Source organism: Triticum dicoccoides, chromosome 1A (genome assembly GCF_002162155.2).
Source record: "Triticum dicoccoides isolate Atlit2015 ecotype Zavitan chromosome 1A, WEW_v2.0, whole genome shotgun sequence".
Classification (NCBI taxonomy): Eukaryota; Viridiplantae; Streptophyta; class Magnoliopsida; order Poales; family Poaceae; genus Triticum; species Triticum dicoccoides.
Window position 1 is genome coordinate 534,402,643 of NC_041380.1, and position 17,213 is coordinate 534,419,855.

General features: G+C 44.1%; 1 protein-coding gene across 2 annotated transcripts in view; it reads left to right on the forward strand.

Moving 5' to 3' along the window:
• The first annotated feature begins 16,705 nt into the window (after window positions 1-16,705).
• The window catches only part of LOC119286606 (carnosine N-methyltransferase-like), an 8,831-nt gene continuing 8,323 nt past the window's right edge, over window positions 16,706-17,213 (forward strand). Inside the window, exon 1 of one of the 2 annotated variants that reach the window (XM_037566004.1) lies at window positions 16,706-16,901. In XM_037566004.1, the coding sequence (XP_037421901.1) occupies window positions 16,822-16,901 (80 nt within the window). In that variant the 5' untranslated portion in view covers window positions 16,706-16,821. The remainder of the gene's footprint in view (window positions 16,902-17,213) is intronic. The other variant, XM_037566012.1, reaches the window with a different exon arrangement.

Below are 17,213 nucleotides of genomic sequence, written 5' to 3' on the forward strand. Positions count from 1 at the left end.
TTATTTTTGCTTTTTGCTTTCTGTTATTGTGTGTTAGCACAATTATTCTACTATTATGATTGTGTTTTTTTGTTTTAATTAGTGTTTGTGCCAAGTAAAGCATCTAGGATCTTCTTGGGCAATAGTTGTTTGATCTTGCTGAAAAAAACAGAAAGTTTGCGCTCACGAAATTAATTTTCATTTTTTACCAGAGAGCGATAAAATACCCATTCCACTTGAAGTAGATCAACATACAAATTTCTCAGGTCGTCCTAATTTTTCAGAGTTTTTTGGAGTCACAGAAGTATTCGAAATAGTAGATTGCTATAGACTGTTCTGTTTTGACAGATTCTGTTTTCTTTGTGTTGTGTGCTTATTTTGATGTCTCTATGGTTTTCTTTGATGAGTTTTTGACATATAAAAGTTGGAATATAGTAGATATAATACAAAAACAAAATATTAATTGGTTTGATACATCACTTATAGTAGTGGTTTATTATTCGTATACTAACGGATCTCACGAAGGCTTTGTTAAGTTTTCTGTGATTGGAGTTTTCAAGTTTTGGGTTATCTTACGATGGATGAAGGAAGGATGTTAGAGCCTAAGTTTGGGGATGCCCTAGCATCCCAAGCAATTATCCAAGAATGAGCAACCAACTAAGCTTGGGGATGCCCCCCGAGTGGCATCCCTGCTTTCTTCCAACAACTATCGGTAATTTACTCGAGACTATATTTTTATTCGTCACATGATATGTGTTTTGCTTGGAGCGTCTTGTATGATATGTGTCTTTGCTTGTTTTTTTTGTGTTTTAAGTTATCAATCCTTTCTGGACACACCTATTTATGAGAGCCAAAATTATGTCATGACTTGCTAGAATTGCTCTCTATGCTTCACTTAAGTCTTTGATGAGCTAGGACTTGCTCTAGTGCTTCACTTATATCTTTTTGAGCACGGTGTGCTTTCTTATTTTTGAAGAAATGCTCTCTTGCTTCACTTAGATTTGTTTGAGAGTTAGTAAAATTTTGAAGAAACTCTCTCTTGCTTCACTTAAATTATTTTGAGAGAAAGAAAATTTGTTATGCTCATGATCTTCACTTATATTTGGTTGAGCTTATGAAAAGCAACTCATGAAAATTAGTCCAAAAGTGATAGATATCCAAGAAGGATAAAGTAAAATAAAATGTCATGAAGATCATTGGACAAAATAAACTTGATTCTTAGTAATAGTTTTGAGATATGATAATGTGATATGTGAGTCATCTTGATGAGTAATTATGCTCTAGTAAGAATATGGGTGTTAAGGTTTGTGATTCCCTATGCAAGTACGAAATTCAATAGTCACGCAATGAAAATTATATCCTACTTGTGGTGCATTATTAGGTGTTAATTATGCTTAATGCTTGCTTATGAGATTATTCGTTTCTAGGTTGGTCGCTTCCCAATCTTTTGCTAACCTTCATTTTGCACTAAGTATGTGTTGGAAATATGCCCAAGAGGCAATAATAAATTGGTTATAATTATATTTCCTTGTTCATGATAATCATTTATTATCCATGCTAGAATTGTATTGATAGGAAACTCAAATACATGTGTGGATACATAGACAACACCATGTCCCTAGTAAGCCTCTAGTTGACTAGCTCGTTGATCAATAGATGGTTACGGTTTCCTGACCATGGACATTGGATGTCGTTGATAACGAGATCACATCATTAGGAGAATGATGTGATGGACAAGACCCAATCCTAAGCCTAGCACAAGATCGTGTAGTTCGTTTGCTAAAGCTTTTCTAATGTCAAGTATCATTTCCTTAGACCATGAGATTGTGCAACTCTCGGATACCGTAGGAGTGCTTTGGGTGTGCCAAACGTCACAACGTAACTGGGTGGCTATAAAGGTACACTACAGGTATCTCCAAAGTTGTCTATTGGGTTGGCGTGAATCGAGACTGGGATTTGTCACTCCGTGTAAACGGAGAGGTATCTCTGGGCCCACTCGGTAGGACATCATCATAATGTGCACAATGTGATCAAGGAGTTGATCACAGGATGATGTGTTACAGAACGAGTAAAGAGACTTGCCGGTAACGAGATTGAACAAGGTATCGGGATACCGACGATCGAATCTCGGGCAAGTATCGTACCGATAGACAAAGGGAATTGTATACGGGATTGATTGAATCCGCGACATCGTGGTTCATCTGATGAGATCATCGTGGAACATGTGGGAGCCAACATGGGTATCTAGATCCCGCTGTTGGTTATTGACCGGAGAGTTATCTCGGTCATGTCTGCATGGTTCCCGAACCCGTAGGGTCTACACACTTAAGGTTCGATGACGCTAGGGTTATAGGGAATAGATATACGTGGTTACCGAATGTTGTTCGGAGTCCCGGATGAGATCCTGGACGTCACGAGGAGTTCCGGAATGGTCCGGAGGTAAAGATTTATATATGGGAAGTCCTGTTTTGGTCGCCGGAAAAGTTTCGGGTTTTATCGGTAATGTACCGGGACCACCGGGAGGGTCCCGGTGGTCCACCAAGTGGGGCAACCAGCCCCGGAGGGCTGCATGGGCCAAGTGTGGGAGGGGACCAGCCCCTGGTGGGCTGTTGCGCCCCCCCACCAAGGCCCAAGGCGCAAGGGAGAGTGGAAGGGGGCAAACCCTAGGCTCAGATGGGCCTAAGGCCCACCTAGTGGTGCGCCCCCCTCTCTCCCCCCTTGGCCGCCCCCCCTAGATGGGATCTAGGGCTGGCCGCCACCCCTAGGGGTGGAAACCTAGGTGGGGGTGCAGCCCCTCCCCTCGCCCTATATATACTTGAGGTTTTGGGCTGCCATAGAGACGATTCAATCTCCTTCTTGGCGCAGTCCTACCCCTCTCCCTCCTCGTCTCTTGCGGTGCTTGGCGAAGCCCTGCTGGAGTACCACGCTCCTCCACCACCACCACGCCGTCGTGCTACTGCTGGATGGAGTCTTCCCCAACCTCTCCTTCTCCCCTTGCTGGATCAAGGCGTAGGAGACATCACCGGGCTGTACGTGTGTTGAACACGGAGGTGCCGTCCGTTCGGCACTAGGATCATCGGTGATTTCGATCACGACGAGTACGACTCCATCAACCCCGTTCACTTGAACGCTTCCGCTTAGCGATCTACAAGGGTATGTAGATGCACTCTCCTTCCCCTCGTTGCTAGATTACTCCATAGATTGATCTTGGTGTTGCATAGAAAATTTTGAATTTCTGCTACGTTCCCCAATAGTGGCATCATGAGCTAGGTCTATGCGTAGTTTCTTTGCACGAGTAGAACACAAAGCAGTTGTGGGCGTTGATTTTATCAATTTACTTGTCGTTACTAGTCTTATCTTGATTCGGCGGCATCGTGGGATGAAGCGGCCCGGACCGACCTTACACGTACTCTTACGTGAGACTGGTTCCACCGACTGACATGCACTAGTTGCATAAGGTGGCTAGCGGGTGTCTGTCTCTCCCACTTTAGTCGGATCGGATTCGATGAAAAGGGTCCTTATGAAGGGTAAATAGAAATTGGCATATCACGTTGTGGTTTTCATGTAGGTAAGAAACGTTCTTGCTAGAAACCTATAGCAGCCACGTAAAAACTTGCAACAACAATTAGAGGACGTCTAACTTGTTTTTGCAGCATATGCCTTGTGATGTGATATGGCCAAAAGGATGTGATGAATGATATATGTGATGTATGAGATTGATCATGTTCTTGTAATAGGAATCACGACTTGCATGTCGATGAGTATGACAACCGGCAGGAGCCATAGGAGTTGTCTTTATTTATTTATGACCTGCGTGTCAACATAAACGTCATGTAATTACTTTACTTTATTGCTAAGGCGTTAGCCATAGTAGTAGAAGTAATAGATGACGAGACAACTTCAAGAAGACACGATGATGGAGATCATGGTGTCATGCCGGTGACAACGATGATCATGGAGCCCCGAAGATGGAGATCAAAAGGAGCAAAATGATATTGGCCATATCATGTCACTATTTGATTGCATGTGATGTTTATCATGTTTTACATCTTATTTGCTTAGAACGACGGCAGCTTAAATAAGATGATCCCTCACTAAAATTTCAAGAAAAGTGTTTCCCCTAACTGTGCACCGTTGCGAAGGTTTGTTGTTTCGAAGCACCACGTGATGATCGGGTGTGATAGATTCTAACGTTCGAATACAACGGGTGTTGACGAGCCTAGCATGTACAGACATGGCCTCGGGACACATGCAAAACACTTAGGTTGACTTGACGAGCCTAGCATGTATAGACATGGCCTCGGAACACGGAAGACCGAAAGGTCGAACATGAGTCATATAGTAGATACGATCAACATGAAGATGTTCACCGATGTTGACTAGTCCGTCTCACGTGGTGATCGGACACGGCCTAGTTGACTCGGATCATGTTTCACTTAGATGACTAGAGGGATGTCTATCTGAGTGGGAGTTCATTAAATGAACTCAATTATCATGAACATAGTCTAAATTGTCTTTGCAAATATGTTGTAGATAAATAGCTCATGTTGTAGCTCCCTGTTTCAATACGTTCCTAGAGAAAGACCAAGTTGAGAGATATTGTAAGCACTGATGCGGACTAGGTCCGTAGTCCGAGGAGTGTCCTCATTGCTACACAGAAGGCTTACGTCTTTGATGCACTGCTCCCCTACAACGTCGTCTGTGGATGTTGTGAACACCTGACAGACACGTCCTGATGACTACTTGATAGTTTAGTGCACCATACTTTACGGCTTAGAATCGGGATTCCAATGACGTTTTGAACGCCATAGAACATTTGAGATGTTCCAAGAGCTGAAATTGGGATTTCAGGCTCATGCCCGTGTTGAGAGGTATGAGACCTCTGACAAGTTCTTTTGCCAACAAGATGGAGGAGAATAGCTCAACGAGTGAGCATGTGCTCAGAATGTTTGGGTGCTACAATCACTTAAATCAAGTGGGAGTTAAACTTCCAGATAAGATAGTGGTTGATAGAGTTCTCTAGCCACTATCACTAAGCTACTAGATCTTCGTGATGAACTTTGACATGCAAGGGATGGAGTTGATCCCGGAGCTGTTCGCTGTGCTTAAGACCGCAAAAGGTAGAAATCAAGGAGCATCAATTGTTGATGGTTTAACAAGACCACTGGTTTCAAGAAGGGCAAGAGCTAGAAGGGAAACTTCATGGATGGCAAATCAGTTGCCGCTCTAGTGAAGGAACCCAAGGTTGAACCTAAACCCGAGACTAAGTGCTTCTATTGTAAGGGGAACGGTCACTGGTAGCGGAGTTACCCCAAATGCATGGTAGATAAGAAGGATGGCAACTTCAACAAAGTATATACATGTTATTAATGTGTACCTCACTAGTACTCCTAGTAGCACCTGGGTATTGGATACCGGTTCAGTTGCTATTATTGGTGACCTGAAGCAAAAGCTACGGACTAAACGGAGACTGGCTAAGGGCGAGGTGACGATGTGTGTTGGAAGTGTTTCCAAAGTTGATGAGATCACCATCGCACGCTCCATCTGCCTTCGGGATTAGTATTGAACCTAGATAAACGTTATCAGGTGCCTACGTTGAGCATGAATATGATTAGATCATGTTCATTGCAATACGGTCATTCATTTAAGTTAGAGAATAATGGTTATTCTGTTTACATGAATGATACCTTTCATGGTCATCCACCCTATGTGAATGGTTCATTGAATCTCGGTCGTGGTAATACACATGTTCACGCCAAAAGATGTAGAGTTAATAATGATAGTACCACTTTCTCGTGGCACTGCCGCTTAGGTCATATTGGCGTAAGATGCATGAATAAACTCCATGTCGATGGATGTTTGGAGTCACTTGATTTTGAATCGCTTGACACATGCGAGCCATGGCTCATGGGCAGGATGACTAAGACCCCGCTTTCAGGTACAATGAAACGGGCAAGTGTCTTGTTGGAAATCATACTGATGCGTGTGATCCAATGAAAATTGAAGCGTGCGGTGGATATCGCTATTTTCTCATCTTCACTGACGATTTGAGTAGATATTGGTATATTTACTTAATGAAGCACAAGTCTGAAACGTTTGAAAAGTTCAAGCAATTTCAGAGTGAAGTTAAGAATCATCATAACAAGAAGATCAAATTCCTACGATCTGACCAATGAGAATATCTGAGTTATGAGTTTGGCAAACACTTAAGACATTGTGGAATTGTTTCACAGTTGAATCCACCTGGAACACCACTGGGTTATGGTGTGTCCAGACGTCGTAATCGAACCCTATGAGATATGGTGCAATCTATGATGTCTCTTATCAATCTACTGTTTTCATTTTGAGGTTATGCGTTAGAGACAACTGCATTCACTTTAGATAGAACACCATCTAAGTCCGTTGAGACGGCGTCGTATGAACATTGGTTTGGCAAGAAAACAAAGTTGTTGTTTCTTAATGTTTGGGGCTGCGATGCTTAAGGCTTCAGCCGGAGAAGCTCGAACCCAAAGCGGACAAACACATCTTCATAGGATACCCAAAGGTGACAGTAGGGTATAACTTCTATCTCAGATCCGAGGGAAAATTGTTTGTCGCTAAGAACGGGTCCTTTCTCGAGAAGGAGTTTCTCTCGAAAGAATTGAGTGGGAGGAAGATAGAACTTGATGAGGTTGTCGAACCTTTATTTCAACCAGAGAATGATGCAACACAGAAAGATATTTTCTGTGGCACCTACGTCTGTTGAATAGGAAGTTAATGATAGTGATCATGAAGCTTCAGATCAAGTTGCTATCGAACCTCGTAGGTCGACAAGGATATGTACTACTCCTGAGTGGTACAGTAATCCTGTCTTAGATATCATGTTGTTAGACAACAATGAACCTACGAGCTATGGAGAAGCGATGATGGGCCCGTATTCCGACAAATGGTTAGAAGCCATGAAATCTGAGATAGGATCCATGTATCAGAGCAAAGTATGGACTTTGGTGGACTTGCCCGATGATCGGCAAGCCATTGAGATAAATGGATCTTTAAGAAGAAGACGGGCGTGGGAGGTAAAGTTACCGTCTATGAAGCTCGACTTGTGGGAAAGAATCTTTTCACAAGTTCAAGGAGTTGACTATGATGAGAATTTCTCACCCGTAGCGATGCTTAAGTCCGTCGGAATCATGTTAGCATTAGCTGTATTTTTCGATTATGAAATCTTACAGATGGATGTCAAAACAAGTTTTCTTACCAAGTTTTCGTAAGAAAAGTTGTATGTGATACAATAAAAGGTTTTGTCGATCCTAAGGATGCTAAAAGGTATGCTAGCTCCAGCAATCCTTCTATGGACTAGAGCAAGCATCTCGGAATCGGAATATATGTTTTGATGGAGTGATCAAAGCTTTTAGGTTTATACAATGTTTGCTAGAAACTTGTATTTACAAGAAAGAGAGTGGGAGCACTACAACATTTCTGATAAGTATATGTGGATGACATATTGTAAGATCCGAAATAATGTAGAATTGCTGGAAAGCATAAACGGTTGTTTGAAGAGTGTTTTTCAAAGGAAGACCTGGATAAAGCTGCTTACAAATTGGGCATCAAGATCTATAGAGATAGATCAAGGCGCCTGATGATACTTTCAAAGAACTCACACCTTGACATGTTTTTGAAGGAGTTCAAAATAGATCAGTCAAAGAAGGGGTTCTTACCTAAGTTGTATGGTGTGAAGTTGAGTAAGACTCAAAGATTGACCACGACAGAAGAAAGAGGAAGGACGAAGGTCGTCCCCTATGCTCTTGTCATAGGCTCTATATGGTATGCCATGCTGAGTACCGCACCTGATGTGTGCCTTGCCACATGTCTGGCAAGAAGGTACAAAGGTGATCTAGGAATGGATCACCAGATAGCGGTCAAAATTATCCTTAGAGGAATAAGGAAATGTTTCTTGGTTATGGAGGTGATAAAGAGTTCGACATAAAGAGTTACGTCGATGCAAGCTTAACACCTATCCGGATAGCTCTGAGTAGAGATACCGGATACGTACAATGGAGCAATAATTTGGAATAGCTCCAAGTGGAACGTGGTAGCAGCATCTATGATATAAAGTTTTGTGAAATACATAGGGATCTGAATATGGCAAGACCCGTTGACTACAACCTCTCTCACAAGCATAACATGATCAAACCCAGAACTGTTTGAGTGTTTATCACATAGTGATGTGAACTAGATCATTGAGTCTAGTAGACTCTTGGATGTTGGTCACATGGCGATGTGACCTGTGAGTGTTAATCACATGGCGATGTGAACTAGATTATTGACTCTAGTGCAAGTGGGAGACTGTTGGAAATATGCCCTAGAGGCAATAATAAATTGGTTATTATTATATTTCCTTGTTCATGATAATCGTTTATTATCCATGCTAGAATTGTATTGATAGGAAACTCAGATACATGTGTGGATACATAGACAACACCATGTCCCTAGTAAGCCTCTAGTTGATTAGCTCGTTGATCAATAGATGGTTACGGTTTCCTGACCATGGACATTGGATGTCGTTGATAACGGGATCACATCATTAGGATAATGATGTGATGGACAAGACCCAATCCTAAGCCTAGCACAAGATCATGTAGTTTGTTTGCTAAAGCTTTTCTAATGTCAAGTATCATTTCCTTAGACCATGAGATTGTGCAACTTCCGGATACCATAGGAGTGCTTTGGGTGTGCCAAACGTCACAACGTAACTGGGTGGCTATAAAGGTACACTACAGGTATCTCCGAAAGTGTCTGTTGGGTTGGCACGAATCGAGACTGGGATTTGTCACTCCGTGTAAACGGAGAGGTATCTCTGGGCCCACTCGGTAGGACATCATCATAATGTGCACAATGTGATCAAGGAGTTGATCACGGGATGATGTGTTACAGAACGAGTAAAGAGACTTGCCGATAACGAGACTGAACAAGGTATCGGGATACCGACGATCGAATCTCGGGCAAGTATCGTATCGATAGACAAAGGGAATTGTATACGGGATTGATTGAATCCGCGACATCGTGGTTCATCCGATGAGATCATCGTGGAACATGTGGGAGCCAACATGGGTATCCAGATCCCGCTGTTGGTTATTGACCGGAGAGTTATCTCGGTCATGTCTGCATGGTTCCCGAACCCGTAGGGTCTACACACTTAAGGTTCTATGACGCTAGGGTTATAGGGAATAGATATACGTGGTTACCGAATGTTGTTCGGAGTCCCGGATGAGATCCTGGACGTCACGAGGAGTTCCGGAATGGTCCGGAGGTAAATATTTATATATGGGAAGTCCTGTTTTGGTCGCCGGAAAAGTTTCGGGTTTTATCGGTAATGTACCGGGACCACCGGGAGGGTCCCGGTGGTCCACCAAGTGGGGCAACCAGCCCCGGAGGGCTGCATGGGCCAAGTGTGGGAGGGGACCAGCCCCTGGTGGGCTGTTGCGCCCCCCCACCAAGGCCCAAGGCGCAAGGGAGAGTGGAAGGGGGCAAACCCTAGGCTCAGATGGGCCTAAGGCCCACCTAGTGGTGCGCCCCCCTCTCTCCCCCCTTGGCCGCCCCCCCTAGATGGGATCTAGGGCTGGCCGCCACCCCTAGGGGTGGAAACCTAGGTGGGGGCGCAGCCCCTCCCCTTCCCCTATATATACTTGAGGTTTTGGGCTGCCATAGAGACGACTCAATCTCCTTCTTGGCGCAGCCCTACCCCTCTCCCTCCTCGTCTCTTGCGGTGCTTGGCGAAGCCCTGCTGGAGTACCACGCTCCTCCACCACCACCACGCCATCGTGCTGCTGCTGGATGGAGTCTTCCCCAACCTCTCCTTCTCCCCTTGCTGGATCAAGGCGTAGGAGACGTCACCGGGATGTACGTGTGTTGAACACGGAGGTGCCGTCCGTTCGGCACTAGGATCATCGGTGATTTCGATCACGACGAGTACGACTCCATCAATCCCGTTCACTTGAACGCTTCCGCTTAGCGATCTACAAGGGTATGTAGATGCACTCTCCTTCCCCTCGTTGCTAGATTACTCCATAGATTGATCTTGGTGATGCGTAGAAAATTTTGAATTTCTGCTACGTTCCCCAACAATATGACCTCTACTTGTGCATCCAAAATCCTTTAAACCAGTTTTGCCACATGAGTACACTATATCTACCTATATGCGGTATTCTTTTTCCGTTCTAAGCAAATTTGCACGTGTCATCTCTAATTTTCAAAATAAACTTCCCTTTTGTGTGTTTGTTTCGCTCGCAGAGCGGTGAGGGGTGGCTAATATTTTCCATGCTAGATGTGTTATTCTCAAGATGAGTGTTCATTCACTTGTCATTGCATGAGAGTAAGGCAAAAGTATTAGGGATGCCCAGTCCCGAAATGCAAAAACAAAAATGAATTTACTTTATGTTATCAAATAATAAATTCCTTGGAAAGTGTTGGTATGGAGGGCACCCGTGTATACGGCTAGCGATGGAAAGTGAAAGTTATGATGGAAAAAGGAATAAACTTTATTTTCTGTTTGGGAACCGCCTATGGCATATCTAGCATGGAAAGTGTTCAGAACTCTAAGTCGTTTTCGTTGGTGGGATGGATACACCTCCCAAAATGTTTTTATCTCAAATTTTTCGCTTTGAGCTCTGGCACCTCTACAAATCCCTACTTCCCTTTGCGAAGGGACTTTCTTTTACTTTATGCAATTTTTATTTTGAAATTTGAGTCTCCATCTTCTCTTATAAAAAGCACCAACTAGGAGGCAATATGATCGTGCTCAAGTATTGGGTGTAGTTAACATTCGAGTTTGTTTCATGAATGGATCAATGTTTGAGCATGATGGGCTACGGATAACTTATTTTAGCATTGATATTTTGAAAGACATGGTTGCTTGTTGATATGCTTGAGTATCTAAATTATTATGTCAAAACTAGACTATTGCTTTGAATCACATAAAAGTCCAAATGTCCATGCTATAAAGAAAAGAATATGATATGACTTGATGAACAACACTCCACATCAAAAATTCTGTTTTTATCACTTACCTACTCAAGGACGAGTAGGAGTTAAGCTTGGGGATGTTGATACGTCTCCAATGTATCTATAATTTTTTATTGTTCCATGATGTTTTATTATCAATTTTGGATGTTTTATAATCATTTTATAGTCATTTTATATCATTTTTTGGTACTAACCTATTGACACAGTGCCTAGTGTCAGTTCTTGTTTTTTCCATGTTTTTTACGTCGCAGGAAATCAATATCAAATGGAGTCCAAATGGCACGAAACTTTACGATGATTTTTATAGGCCAAAAGGAAGCAGATGGGCCGTGGTTGCACCTGGGGGTGCCCCGAGGGGGGCACAACCCACCAGGGTGCGCCAGGAGGCCCTAGCGTGCCCCGGTGGGTTGTGCCCACCTCGGGTGCCCCCCAGACTGCCTCTTTTCTCTATAAATACCCAAATATTCCCAAAACCCTAGGGGAGTCGACGAAATATTCATCCAGCCGCCGCAGAGTCCAGAAACACCAGATCCAATCTAGACACCATCACGGAGGGGTTCACCACTTCCATTGGTGCCTCTCCGATGATGCGTGAGTAGTTCTTTGTAGACCTTCGGGTCCGTAGTTAGTAGCTAGATGGCTTCATCTCTCTCTTTCTCTTGATTCTCAATACAATGGTCTCTTGGAGATCCATATGATGTAACTCTTTTACGGTGTGTTTGTTGGGATCGATGAACTTCGAGTTTATGATCAGATCTATGTTTTTATATCCATGAAAGTATTTGAGTTTCTTTGATCTCTTTTATGCATGATCTCTTATAGCCTCGTATTTCTTCTTTGATATTTGTGTTTTGTCTGGCCAACTCGATCTATTTATCTTGCAATGGGAAGAGGTGCCCGGTAGTGGGTTCGATCTTACGGTGCTTGATCCCAGTGATAGAAAGGGAACCGACACGTATGTATCGTTGCTACTAAGGATAAAAAGACACGATCTATATCTACTGCCATATAGATAAACATATCTTGTCTACATCATGTCATTGTTCTTATTGCATTACTCCGTTTCTCCATGAACTTAATACACTAGATGCATGCTGGATAGCGGTTGATGTGTGGAGTAATAGTAGTAGATGCAGGCAGGAGTCGGTCTACTAATCTTGGACGTGATGCCTATGTAATGATCATTGCTTGGATATCATCATAATTATTTGAAGTTCTATCAATTGCCCAATAGTAATTTGTTCACCCACCATTTACTATTTTTCTTGAGAGAAGCCACTAGTGAAACCTACGGGCCCCGGGTCTTATTTCTCATATATTTGCCTTTGCGATCTACTTTTTCCTTGCTTTTATTTTCAGATCTATTAAACCAAAAACACAAAAATACTTTGCTGCACTTTATTTTATCTGTGATCTATTTATCCAATCTATTACAACCTTTCTCTCATCAACTTGCTAATTTCAGGCGCCGTTACCCGAAAGGGATTGACAACCCCTTTATCATGTCGGGTTGCGAGGTGTTATTATTTGTGTGCAGGTGTTGTTTACATTGTGTTGCTTGGTTCTCTTACTGGTTCGATACCTTCGTTTCATAACTGAGGGAAATACTCTACCGTCGCTGTGCTACATCATCCCTCCCTCTCCGGGGAAATACCGACGTAGTTCCAGCTACCATTAGTGAACTACTCCCTCCTCATCATGGTGGCCGCCGGAATGATGAAGATGGCCTCCGGTGATGATTTCCTCCTCTGGCGGGGTGCCGGAACAGGGCTCCAGATGGTATTTCAAAGGTATAGAGGCGTGCGGCGGCAGAGTCAAAGTTCTAGGGTTATTTCTGGTGGTTTCTCTATTTATAGGATTTTTTGACGTCGGTCTCTCGCTAAGATGGGCTAAGGTGGGCCCACTAGGCACCAGCCCACGACCAAGGCCCTGGGCGTGCCCTGGTGGGTAGTGGACACCTCCTTCACCTTCCGGTCCTCCCACGAAGCTTCTAATGCCTTTTTGTTCCAAAAAATCATTAAAAAGTTTCGTTGCATTTGGAGAACTTTTATTTATGTACAAAAAACAACACCATGTTAGTTCTAGTGAAAACAGTGTCAGTTCGGCTTAGTTCCATTCAAATCATATCAAAACCATATAAAATTGTTGTAAATATGGCATAAATACTTCATAAATTATAGATACGTTGGAGACGTATCATAGACATGGTATGGAGTAGTGTACTAGTAGGACTCCTGTATCCTAGGCCTTTTATATGATGCAGGATTGACACACGATGTACCTATGCCAACATAATGGCACATGCACGCAGAGGGAGGCGGTGGCATGTGCCGGCACCTGGGTGGCCGGTGTGCGTTATCGTGATGGTGTCATGGGGAGGAGTGCTCATTGTCAGGCCCCATGATGTAGCCATATCAGCGAACCTCATTAACAAATCTCGGTGGCGTGCCTCGTGAGATTGCTTCATCCTTGGATTATTGACTATGCGCCTCAGACTATTCCAACAACACCGACCCAAACAACCCCGTATAACCGGGGCAGTGCTCGCGTGCAGCTTTTGGGCCACTGACCAAGTATCTCTCCCTTCCCTTACTTACCCCTTTGTGAGTGGACCTATATATATACCCCTTCTCCTCCTAGTCTAGGGATATCAAAGTATTAGAGACATATACCTCCCTAAGTGGGATTCCTCCATTCGTGATAGCTCCTCATGGAGAAGAAGACCACCTTGCGAGGTGAAGATTTCGAGGAGTATCAAGATCTCCACTTGTGGGGAAGATTCCTCCCTCTTCATCTTAGGACTTGGAGAAGAACCCTATCTTTCCCCCATCTCTCTCTTGTGGATGATTGAGATAAAAGATCTATCCATGTGTATCTTGTGTTGCTACTTGTGTGTCAATTTGCGCTAGTTCCCCTTGCAATTCCTCTACTTTTCCCTCGTGTTCTTTCTCAAATCCTTCCCCAATTCGTGAATATTGGACCACTCAACGACTTACCCCGTATCATCTTACCTTTGACTCCATAGCCATAAGGCATCTAGGAATACTCTTGATTTGGTCGGAGTAGTCGAACTTGATGAAGGAGGCAGGCTAGCTTTGATGGAGAGATTATCGCTAGCCCGCAACCACTACTTCATCTTCTTATTTATCATCGGACTTGTCGAGGGTGTATCCATGGCCAACAAAAGGGCTTAGCTTGCTTGTCCTTCTTGTATGGTTTTCCATTGTTGAAGAAGGGCTTCTTCTTGCACTTCTTCTTCTCCTTGTCCTTGCCCTCTCTCATGCCCTTCTTCTTGTTTGGGCAATCTGCAATGAAAAATGACCTAGATCACCATAATTGTAGCATTGTTTTTGGGGCTTGGATGGTGATTTGGAGGTCTGGCTTCCTTCACCCTTCTCCCCCATGCCATATGAGATTCCGAAAATTTGCTTCAAAACTCGTACCACCACAACTACTAAGCTCCCTAGAAAGGGAACCTTGTGGTGCATTGAGATTGTGGCAATGCTTTGAGCTCGAAAGTGGATGGGATGGTTGTATATGATCGTTGGGCCCATTCATAGATATGTGTAGCACGTGTGTGGCCTTTTGCGTTTCATGTGTCAGTGTTGGTATGATTGGTGTTGGTGGTGGTGTGGTTAGTTGTCCCTATGGTCGGAATGTGTGTGAAAGGAAGTGGCGTTGGCCTGCTGATTTTTGTTATTGATGTGGGTGTGAGGGAGGGCTACTGTGTCACTACCTTGCCAAAGGGAGGAGTCTGTTGCACTGCCAACCTTCCACTCTTCCACGTGTTACCAACAACACCTAAAAAAAGAACACCAATAGAAAAAGGTCCCATGAATGTGAGCGGCGAGGCGCAAGAAAATTTCTAGTTATATTATGCCTCTGAAACCCTCGATTTTTTTGAGAAATCCCATAAAACTTTATTACGTCATCACAATGTTTACAAGGACGAAGATAAGATCACCGGGTTGGCCTAACCAAACATGACTCAACATTCGAGATTCTAAATTTGTGGCTAAAAGGGAATGTAGAAAGTGTAGTAGCCCTAGCCGTTATTTCATGTACTATAGCTCCAAAGTTTGCACCACTTCCCTCCTTGATCGCATCCATCGCCACCTTGCAATTTGAAGCAAAAAAAATTCTCGGAACATAAAGATCTTTGCCAGTGCCAAAGCTTCTCGGATTACCAAAGTCTGAAGGACTTGGGGATCGCATAGTCTCCTCATGACCACCACGGATGCCCCCTAAAAAATGCCTGACTCATTGCGACGTATGGCACTGACTGCACCAAAATTTCCATCTCTAGATACTGTCGCGTCCACATTGAGCTTAACGTGGTCAAGTGGTGGCGGTAGCCACTACGTTGGCCTTGGCGATGTCGTTGACCTTGATCCCACATTTGCACCTTGCATAAATTTGATATCTTCCAGATATGAAGCAATGGATTGGTCTGTGGCAAAAGGAATGAAACACATCCTCATGTATAGCTTTTCGGCGCGCACTCCAAATCACCCAAAGAGTCACTACCATCAATATAAACTGATTCGGTAGCAACAAATCGCTCATGGCAAAAAGCCATAATTTAGCATCAGTCTCATTGGTCTATGTTGCACCATCTCTTTGTTTGACAGCCCCAGATGCTCCTTGCCATACTACAATCGTTGAGTGAGTGACGCCAGCTATCCAAGGCTCTACAAAGAGGGCAACCCACATGTGGTGGCCATATTCCATCCTTGGAGGACATCACCGGTGGGAAGTGAATGTTTTGCAAGACTCCACGAGAACACTCTTAACTTAGATGGCACATAAGTTTTCCAAAGAGACAACCATTCCTTGGACTCCGCAGCTGGGTTTGAAACGTCTTCCCTCTTCTCTAATCATGCTTCTCTCCCAAGATTAACTTCAACAAACATTTCGTATGCTGAACGAACTGAGAATCACCCCTTTGGATCATCATTCCATGCCCAGAAGTCATCAACTTGACGTGTACAGAGAGGAATATGTAAAATGGCTTCAACACCGACGGGAAAAATACCTCCCTGTTCCGGTCTATGATCTCTAACACAACTCGAGGCAGGTTAGAAACATGGGATGAAAATGTTTTCATGATCCCTTGTTGAGGGATCCATATTCGCCTTGAAGTACCTTCTCCAATTCTCCGAATAATGCCTTGGTTAATCAAGACCGTCAGCCACGTTGTGCCAAACTTGCGACGGGTGAGGACCCAGTTCTACTTCTAGAACAGTACAAGAGGGGAAGTAGGTTGCTCTTAAAATTAGAGCGCTCGATGAGTTTGGCTCATTAAAAATCCGTCATGCTTGCCTAGACAATAGAGCAAGATTGAAGATTTCTAAATCACGAAAACCCAAGCCACCAAGATTCTTCGGCCATGCCATAACATCCCAAGCAACCCAACAAGGTTTCCGTTTGTCACTTTTATTCCCCAACCCAAAACTGATATATAATTGATGTCACACCCTCGCAAAATCCCCTGGGTAGCCTGAAGCATGCCATCCAATACACCGGAATTGCCCGTGCCATTGATTTTATTAGAATTTCTTTTCTTGCTGCTGATAATTTAGCCTATCACTTTCTCCCATACCTTATCTAGATATTTGAAAGTGCCATTTTTGGACTGTCTCACATCTGTCATGCCCAAATATTTATCACCAAGTGAAACCCTCGGAAGTCAGAATATAATCCAGTAAAGTCGGATGGACCCAAGGCCCACGGCCTTGAAAAACCTGCCCCTCATTTCAAACCCACCAATTCCATCTGAACCCCTAAAGAAAAATCCATCTGAAGAAAATTAGCATCACCTAGCCGCCGCCGCCGGGGAACATGGCCGCGCGGCGGTATACCGAGCACGAGGAGGCGCTCGAGATCAAGTCCCTTCGGCGCATCATCGCCGCCTACATCAAGTACGCGAATCCCCGATCCCCATCCTCTCCTTCCTCCGCGAACCCTCCCGTTCCATCCTCATCGCTTCGGGCTCTCCAACCCCCGCCGCCATCGCCGCCGGTCCTCGGAGCGAGATTGAAAGGTCGTGTAGAAGGGGAGCGCGGCAGTTCCAGGGCGCTGCTTCGAGCTGTGGCCCGATTGGGTGGACTGGAGCTCGCGGTGGAGCTCAGTCCGAGTTCATGGTCGTCTCCTTCTGAGTTGTAGGGTTTAGGAATGGTTGCCCCAGTTCGAGTTCACTGGCGGCGATGGCGGGGGGCTAAGGCTTTGCCGTG